The following is a 9635-nucleotide window of genomic DNA, read 5'->3' on the forward strand; positions in this document are numbered from 1 at the left end:
CAAGGTGACATCCTTAACCAAAGACTGCTGGAGAGACACGTGGACCAATGTGGCACAATAATTTGTGGCTTTTGTCTCCGTTTGAGACGGACGGAGAGACGGCTTGGCGAGTGAAAGTCTTGGCAGAAACGAAAGGGTTACAAAGGCAAAAAAATTCAAAAGTAATAACCAAAAAAAGACTGGAAAGTTTGCTAGATGCATAAAGTACGTGCAAAATATGTCTCTCCAAGGTGAATAAATCGCGTTTAAAATGTAACTCTACAGGGAGCTCTTGTCTGTGCCCCCTTCAGACGTCGTGCCATTAAACTCAGTCCTTTACAACAAGCACAAAAAAAAAAAAAAATTACAGGACCGTACAGGCCCGCTTTCTTTCCCTTACGCCTCCCTGGGGTGCAGAATATGTCATCCGCTCCATCAGACATTAGAGCGCTGCAGTCGAGCGGGGTCCAGAACGTCTGTCGTGAACAGAGATTAACATCTCTGCTGTGTGCAGTGTGTATTTTTTCAGGAAGCAGGTGTTCAAAATGTTTACTCCAGTAAAAAAAGCACCACTGTCAAGACTCTTATGTAAATGTATTTATTGCAACGTGTCTAATATTTAATATCCATCCACGTGCGTGTCTTTTTTTTTTTTTTTTTTAAGGACTCGAAACATAAAGCATTATCTGTGAAGGCTATCTGTGTGTAGTCTACCTTGTCATCTCGGGAACATTTCTTCGGTGCGTGCACAAGCATACCAGAGTCCAGCGGTTCTCCAGTTTTACGTCAAAAGTATAGTATTCCCCCCGTCCCACCTGCTCTGTCCAAGGACCACAGATGTGCGCCGCACACTTGAGACAAATGTTTCAAACAAATGTGAACTTAACTCCGCGAGTCCACAAAAGACCTCTTGACTGGAGGCCAGGGCGGCAAGTTCTGCACCCAGAGAAAGGTGTTTTTGTCTGGGGAGGAATCTGGTGGCCGCGGCCTCTCCTGGCTCCTCTCCCCATCGCCGCTGAAAACCGTAACCGGACACTTTTATTAAAGCGGCGCGGAGCACTCCTGGACTCCTCCGTCTGTCTGAGAGCGCTGTGCACAGGACAGCGGCCCACACACATCACCGCTGGGTTCAACCCGAGGCAACGCTGGACACGGCAGGAAAAGGGCTGACATCCACGCTATAGGGCCTTCAGCTGGATTAACCTGGTCACGGACTGAGCATGAAAGTCAACATTGAGCATGAAAACTGCCTATCCTTAATAAAAAAAAACATGTTTATAACGCAATGAATATTTAATGCCATGGTCTGGTGGATTTATACACCGGCGGGTGAGAACCATACGGGTGTAAATCACATTTTGTCAACTTTGCAGGAGAGCAAAAACCAAAAACTGAAAAATTCAGTTGATTTCATTTTGTTTTAAAACACATTTCTTTAAACACATTGCAGCACACATAGTGAACAATCTTTCTACTTTATTAAATCTTACACTCATATGGTTCTCTCCCTTAGGATTAGTAAGTAATGTCTGTGTTATAACAATGATTTAAAACAAAATGATACCCAAAAAATTGGTAATGATATTAGCAATTTTTCCGATTTATGTTACATTATATTACATTAACATCTACGGCATTTATCAGACGCCCTTATCCACAGCGACTTACAATCAGTAGTGACAGGGACAGTCCCCCCCTGGAGACACTCAGGGTTAAGTGTCTTGCTCAGGGACTCAACGGTAGTAACTGGGGTTTGAACCTGGGACTTCTGGTTCGTTGGCAAACCGGTTCGTCTTACCCACTGGGCTACTACCACCCTGGTATTATTAATTAAATGGGAAGAATTGAAACGTAACATATTGATATTTACAGCATTTATCAAATGCCCTTATCCAGAGCGACTTACAATCAGTAGTTACAGGGAGAGTCCCCCCCCTGGAGACACTCAGGGTTAAGTGTCTTGCTTAGGGACACAATGGTAGTAAGTGGGTCTTCTGGTTCATGGGCGAGTGTGTTACCGACTAGGCTACTACATATAGGCTACATGTTCACAAGTATTCACTGTGCAATACGTCGGTAAGTTGATGAGTTGGGAACATGCAGCATAAGTGGACTAGTCGCCTCCACAACACAGGCGGCCGCATCAAAAGATAAATACTCAATACTTTTAATCAAACGCTAATAACATTAACGTTTTACTGTTTCCCACTGCTGACGGCCTAAAGCATTTCAAAGGGCACACCAAAGGAAACGCTTGCGTGTCAGGACAGTTTTTGCATCAGCTTAACAAGTAGCTACTTTGGGGGGGACATTGGTGGGCTGATGACAGTTTGTGTGCTGATGCCAAGACTAGAGAGGCCTTAATGGAGCGAATGAAGTCTTCTCACCCTGAACCGCTGCATGAAGAAGTCATCGCCACCTAACGGTCACATGCCGTTTCTGCAGTTGGCCAGAACTGCAGTTAAACCATGAATGTGGTCACGAAAAAAGGAAAAAGAAAAGTTTGTTTATTTAGTTTTTTTGTTTGCCAGTTATCGTTTGTTGAAGTGTGTGTACGTGGACGTTGTAAAATAAAAGTCCTACCAGCACACAGTGGCCAGGTGGCCATACAGATGGTCTCGCGTGGGCATGCGTGGATTTTCCAGTTGACACTGCAGAGCCTTTCCATAAGGTTCAGCGCGCGGTTTGTTTGTTATTGTTGTCGTTTTCATTTTTAACCATGGCCCTCTCTCGACTTTTATTTTGAAATGTTTTTTAAAACGAAGAAAAAAAAAACCCGGAAGGGACATCAAATGCGACCGCCGTGCACATCAGCTGACAGTCGGGTCTGCCGGTTGTGCCTTTATTGTGCCTTTATCGTGCTGTCCTCGGCATGCTCCTGGGCTGAAGCGCTCCGGGAAGCGGCCGATGGACGGACTGGACGAGGCCAAACCGCTTCTAGCGGCGGAGGAGTCGGCGGAGGACGGATCTGAGCAGGAGTTGTACCTCGAGTAAGTACCATGTCACTAATGTCACTTAAAAATGTAGTGCATTGCTGAATTAAACATTGCATTGGCACTGCATATGAGTTTGAATGAAGAGTGCACGAATCTTTCTGTCTTTTATTCCAATAATGAATAGAGCATTGAATTGTCAAATATATTATACATTAAAAATATTTTTTCTAATACTACGACCAAACTGCATATTGAACTTCCAATATATATATAAATATATAAACCTCCTCATTATTTTACATATTTTTTTTTCCACATTTGTTCTAGGTGTCAGACACTAATATTCTTGGAGATCCAGCAACAAACTAATTGCAATGCAACAGACACATAGATTATCAGGAACCCTTATCCAGAGCACCTTACTGTCACTAGTGACAGGGACAGTCCCTCTGGAGACACTCAGGGTTAACTGTACTGCTCAGGGACACAATGGTAGTAAGTGGGGTTTGAACCTGGTTCGCTAGGTCACTACCATCCCACAGATGCGATCTTACTGACTGTATTGAACTGTAATTTATGACGCAGCTTTCTTGTAAAACCCGACCAGCCTGTTTACAAGCTACGCCTTGTGTGGCTGCAGCCGACATCTGTGTTATTGGGAAGAGCGGCTGAAGCTGCTCAAATTGGAGTCAATTTGAGGCGCCGCATCAATGATTAACTCTGGTGTGACAGTAATAAAATTCTGAGTGCCACCGTTCGAATAAAAGGCCTCAAAGCCGAGCGCATATGTGTACTTTTTGTGTAAGAGCACAGTGAGTTTTAAGAAAAATGAAAAAAGGTCTCCCTTTGTGTGTGTGTGTGTGTGTGTGTGTGTGTGTGTCACTTCTCATCAACAGTAAAGTAAAGAATGGGAAGCTCTACTTGGCCACCTTTGCAGCTGTTCTGGGACCCCTGAGTTTTGGCTTTGTTTTAGGCTACAGTTCTCCTGCAATCCCAGAACTCTTAAGGATTTCTAACCCATGGCTGCAGCTGAGCAAAGACGAGGCTTCATGGTTTGGGGTACAATTGTTTTTTTTTTTTTTGTTTGATTTATTTAATACATTTAAATTTTTGTCATATCAGCATGTTTCAGTAATTACGGTTTTCCTAGCGGTGGTATAAATACATTTACGGCATTTATCAGACGCCCTTATCCAGAGCGACTTACAATCAGTAGTTACAGGGACAGTCCCCCCCTGGAAACACTCAGGGTTAAGTGTCTTGCTCAGGGACACAATGGTAGTAAGTGGGGTTTGAACCTGGGTCTTCTGGTTCATAGGTGTGTTAACCGCTAGGTTACTACCACCCTACATATATTATTTCCTATTGACTGACATTCATTGTTAATGCTGCTAACATGCCACAATTTAGGATAATAACTGGATTACATTGAGGATAATAACAATAATCTGGTATTATTGAGGATAGTAAGAATAATGAGGATAATAACAATAATTTGGTATTATTGAGGATAGTAAGAATAATGAGGATAATAACAATAATCTGGTATTACACTAGTGGGGATATACGTAACATGACATTGTGTGTGTGTGTCTCTCTCTCTCTCTCTGCAGTCCATTGTAACGATCGGCGCAGCTCTCGGTGGCCTGGTGGGTGGATGGGTGGTGGACAAGATTGGGCGGAAACTGAGCCTCATGTTGTGCTCTGTGCCCTTCATCTTCGGCTTCACCATCATCATCGCTGCTCAGAGCCACTGGATGCTGTATTTTGGGAGGATCCTGACAGGAGTGGCCAGTGGCGTCACCTCCCTGGTTGTCCCAGTAAGTGCAAGTCTCGGATAAACCGAAGAGAGTTTTGGCGTTGGCTCGAATATAAGACCAAAAAAATTCAATGTTTTCATTCATCTGGAAGAAAGGGGCGGAGTCCCTTTTCTCAGGAGTAGAGAATGTTTTTTCTACGAGGACCCGACAGTAGATCCGATTGTGAGAGATTTGCATGACCTGTACAATATCATGCATTCTGTAGTCATTTAGATTTTAGTTTCATTCTCCAACTTCACTCTGTAGGTCTACATTTCTGAGATGGCTCATGAACGCGTTCGTGGAACTGTGGGCTCCTGCGTTCAGCTCATGGTGGTCATTGGTATTATGGGAGCTTATATGGCAGGTAGGTATTTTCAATAATATGAATTTGAAGTCAGTCTAAATTCTCGGAATATGCGGCTTGTGCGTTCCCTTTCCCGTTTTTCCCATGTATGGTAAAAGTGAGTACACCCCTCACATTTTGGAAATATGTACCACTTTTCTTTGAAGACCAATAAACAATGAAAAAAATACAATGTAAGGTAGTCGGTGTGGATGGGGAGCAGGAGTGTTAAACTCACACTCTCTCATACTGGCTACTGTAGTTTAACATGGCACCTCATGGTAAAGAACTCTCTGAGGATCGGATAAAAAGAACAGTTGCTCTACATAAAGATGGCACGGGCTATAAGACAATTGCCGCACACCCTGAAGCGGAGTTGCAGCATGGTGTCCGAGACCATGCAGTGGCTTAACAGGACAGGTTCTGCTCAGAACAGGCCTCGCCACGGTCCACCAAAGAAGTTGAGGGCACGTCCTCAGCATCATATCCAGATGTCGTCTTTTGAAAATAGGCATATGATTGCTGCCAGCATTGCTGCAAAGGTTGAAGGGGTCGGAGTGTCAGACCAGGATTATGCAGTTAACTTGTGAAAATGTGCCGTCTTCATAAAAAAATAAAAAAATAAAAAATGGACAAGTGATTGTGTGCCAACTTTACAGGAGAGCAAAAAAAAAAAAAACTCTAAAATGATTAAGAATTTAATAATGTCCCTTGCCAGTGAAACAGCTGATCAAAAGTTTGATATGTATATCTCAAATTTGCCCAAAATGTTTTCTTTTTTTTTTTCTTTCTCACCCCTCTAAATATCATAAATATGTGGCTGTATTAGGAAACTATTCTTTTGACAGTTTCTAGTAAGAAAACCCTAAGGGGTTAAAACAAACAAGTCACAGATTCAATCGATGACGTATGGCTAATAATCAAGAGCCACAGTGCTCATGCAAGTTCTGATGTCAGAATGATCATAATAAGAGTTTTCTCATTCTTCAGGCTTGGTTATGGACTGGCGCTGGTTGGCCATTGCTTCATCTGTACCCCCCACACTGATGCTTGTGTTCATGTGCTTCATGCCGGAGACGCCACGCTTCCTGCTGTCACAGGGGAAACGGCGTGAGGCTGTGGACGCGTTGAGGTTCCTGCGGGGCCCCGATGCGCCAGTCGAGTGGGAGTGCGCCAGGATAGAGGGGGCTTCTCAAAACCAGGTTGCCAGATCAATGTCAATAATTACACGGACTTAAAGAACGTCCAAAACGCACGCACGCTTTCTGTAAACGAAATCTTTGCTCCAGGGTGGAACTGTGTCGTGGTCTGACTTAAAGGACTCAACTGTTTACAAGCCCATCGTATTGGGGGTCTTGATGATGCTGTTCCAGCAATTGACGGGCATTAACGCCATCATGTTCTATGCAGAGATTATATTTGAGGATGCGCATTTTGAGGTAAACATGGTCCGGTGTTTCTGAATGCAGCTGAAAATGGTTTCAATAATTCATTTTTTTTTCTCCCTCCCAAGAAAAGTGACGTGGCCACAGTGATTGTGGCCGCCATTCAAGTGGTCTTCACAGGCGGGGCAGCACTAGTCATGGACAAAGCTGGCAGAAAAGTCCTGCTTATCTTGTCAGGTATGTTGTCATGCATACCAAAAATGCATCATGAGCCGCAACCTAGTCAGAAATTTTATACGTCTTCTGCTGTGGAATGAAGCATATACATGTCTATGAAGAGAAGTGCATAAAAATGCCTCACTCTTGTGCTGCTTGGGGCTGTACAAACCGCTGTACGCTCCAAACCAGATCCCATCATAAGAACTATAATACGGGATTTTATAATGGCCAAATATAATCAAAACAGTTGTTTAGCCTAAGCAGGGTTTGTTGTTCGACAGTAATGTAAAGAGTTTTTTGTGATTATTTAATTTAGTAGAATATTGTATTTTGAAAGCACTGGGCATTTCAAGTTGTTATAAGTAGTTTGTATGTTTCACTTTGAAATTAAAAATTTCACTATTAGTAATTTGTATGCGACTTTTCATTGATATACAAGCAAGTGCCCTTTATCATATCGCAATCGCATATCGCAATATTGATCTCAATAATTGCAATATGTCTTTTTTCCCCAAATTGTGCAGCCCTAATAAGATGCTAATGTCTCATCCTATTTCTGACACTCAGATTAACCTTTTTTTATATAATTTTAAAGGGAAGGGACCCATATTGGCAGCTCTCCACATTGCTTTCCTATTGCCGTGTGGCTCCTTTTGAGGAACATCATGTGACTTGTGTTGGCATCTGCATGTGACTGAAATTTGCTGTACCAGATTTGTCTATTCAGCAAGTATCACCGATAATGTCATGTGGAATAGCAAAACAGTGCTGTTGCACTAGTTTTTAACTTATGCCAAATATGCCAAACCACTTAAAAACCACCCAATGTTGACTTTTTTTTTAAACTTTGTTCTGTATGTTAATTGTCATTTTTGTTCAGCTACAAACAAATTGAATTAATCTGGCAACTCTGCTCAAATCTGAAACTTTAAAATAATCTTCATCTTATAAATTCTATATGGCTGGATGTGACTGTGTACAGATTTTGGTTGTGTTATATATAGTGTTAAAGACTGGTCTTCTCTCTCTCTCTTTTTTTCTTTCTTATTTTTAAATTATAAGGCATCATAATGTGTGTCAGCACCACTGTATTTGGAGTGTACTTCAAGCTGGTGTCTGAGAGGCACAGCAACTCCTCAGTCGTTGGCGTACCGACCCAAACTCAAGACCTGGTTCTGGCACAGTCTCCTGCTGACCTGACATGGCTTGCTCTGTCCAGTATGGGTCTTTTCATCGCTGGTAAGGTTTCCAATTGAAACAAGCTAAATTGTTTTCTAGTGGAACGTCTGTGCCAGGGTTGCACATGGGCCAAGCGATCGAATCAAACATTTGCAATACCTTTTGAGGATATGTAACAAACTGCATTGAATAGAAACAGCAGTTATTATGTGCACATGATTATGCAAACAGGTCATGTGCTAGTCCGCAAGGATCATGTGTTTACTCCAGCCGTAGCTATTTTAAAGCATATATCGCTCTCTAGTGGTACGCAAAGGAAGGTAAAGCACACCGAACTGTTGCAACATCTGTGTCATTGCCTTCATTCCAGGTTTTGCCATAGGCTGGGGTCCCACGCCTTGGCTGGTGATGTCTGAGATCTTTCCTGTTCGAATAAGGGGGTGGGGAAGTGCCATCTGTGTGCTGACAAACTGGAGCGTTGCCTTTATTGTAACTAAAACCTTCCAGAACCTCTTGGTAAGTCAGTAGGAATAAAAGAAATTGGGGTTTGGGCTTGGGATTAATTTTCTATGGGCCTGTCATGCATGTAAGCACTGTAGTTCAATTTAATCTTAAAATCTTTTAAATGGGCGTTGCATTTCTTTTGCCTTTTTGGCCTTTGTTCCTTTTTAAGATCTGCAACTTCAACTGCAAGATTGGGAATTTCCCCCCTAACAAAATGCTTGTTTGCTCTTGAATAAAAGTATTTCTTTTAAATGTCTCGTAGGATGCTCTGACCAGTGCTGGAACCTTCTGGCTTTTCTCTGGACTCTGCGCACTGAATGTCGTGTTCACAGTTTTCTTTGTCCCTGAGACCAAAGGAAAGACGTTGGAACAAATTGAGTCCCATTTCAGGGGGAATCATCCAACCTAGATTCAGCACCACCACTAAGTGATGTCCAGGATTTACTGCCACCTTCTCCTAATAAATCACATCAATTGCACATTCTTATGAAGCAGCCTGAGGCCTGTGGAGGCTTTTAAGCTAATATGTCTTGTCGTGTGTGTTTATTCACTTTGTCTACTCTTTTAATAACACATGTTTTTTTTGTACTGTTCTAAATAAAATAAAGATTAATTTTTGAATTTGTTTTTGCTTTTCTTGAAAATAACGCTGAAGTTTTGTATAGACATACTGCTACAACTATGAAAATGTTAGATTTCTGACAATTTCATGCACATCTTGCTTTATCAATGTTCTGTAACATTCATGGTGTTGATTAAAAAGGCACGTTTGTATATAGGAAACATTTGTTGTACTATGAGACAATCTATAAAGAATGAATTAAGGATTCTTTATGACTCTAAACCATGTAAATTAATTATCAACCATACAGATTAAATAGATTAAAGTGTATAAATCCTTTACTGAGTGGCCCGTAAAGATAAAGTGACTTGTTCCAGAGTTGTTCCCCCTGGAGACACTCAGGGTTCAGTGTTTAAACCTGTGGCTTGTGGTCCTCTGGTTCATAGGCGAGTATTAAAAACACTTCTATACATCTTACCCCTGACTTTCGGGTCTGAGTTTTGGAGTTTAGTGGGTACTTTTGGTAAAAACTGAACTGGGTCCCACAGATGGATCATTATGAGAGACCAAAAGTCACAATTGATAATTATGTGACTTTGTTTTCTACAAGGATTGCCATCGCATCCATAGTAAATATTTATTTCGTTATGAATTTAATGGTATTTCGGTCAATTAAGAAGGTCTTGTTCGCGCACCTGATGCTTCAGGCCCGCCTTCCATATCGGG

General features: G+C 42.0%; 1 protein-coding gene across 1 annotated transcript; it reads left to right on the top strand.

Annotated features, from left to right (window-relative positions):
* Window positions 1–2781: 2781 nt before the first annotated feature.
* slc2a8 (solute carrier family 2 member 8) lies at window positions 2782–8968 on the top strand. Its single transcript, XM_028996434.1, has 10 exons — window positions 2782–2969; window positions 3812–3974; window positions 4529–4735; window positions 4982–5081; window positions 6051–6262; window positions 6350–6499; window positions 6574–6682; window positions 7727–7903; window positions 8214–8359; window positions 8610–8968. Exons 1-10 carry the CDS (start codon window positions 2887–2889, stop codon window positions 8754–8756), a joined length of 1494 nt encoding a protein of 497 aa, XP_028852267.1. The 5' UTR covers window positions 2782–2886; the 3' UTR covers window positions 8757–8968.
* Window positions 8969–9635: the final 667 nt, after the last annotated feature.

The sequence above is a fragment of the Denticeps clupeoides genome, chromosome 11, assembly GCF_900700375.1.
Source record: "Denticeps clupeoides chromosome 11, fDenClu1.1, whole genome shotgun sequence".
Taxonomy (NCBI): Eukaryota; Metazoa; Chordata; class Actinopteri; order Clupeiformes; family Denticipitidae; genus Denticeps; species Denticeps clupeoides.

Bases quoted from the DNA above. Each gene is read 5' to 3' on its own strand.
- slc2a8 (XM_028996434.1), top strand. From the start codon at position 2,887: ATGGACGGACTGGACGAGGCCAAACCGCTTCTAGCGGCGGAGGAGTCG. The intron at 2,970-3,811 runs GTAAGTACCATG...TCTCATCAACAG, and splicing joins GAGCAGGAGTTGTACCTCGA to TAAAGTAAAGAATGGGAAGC. The intron at 3,975-4,528 runs GTACAATTGTTT...CTCTCTCTGCAG, and splicing joins ACGAGGCTTCATGGTTTGGG to TCCATTGTAACGATCGGCGC.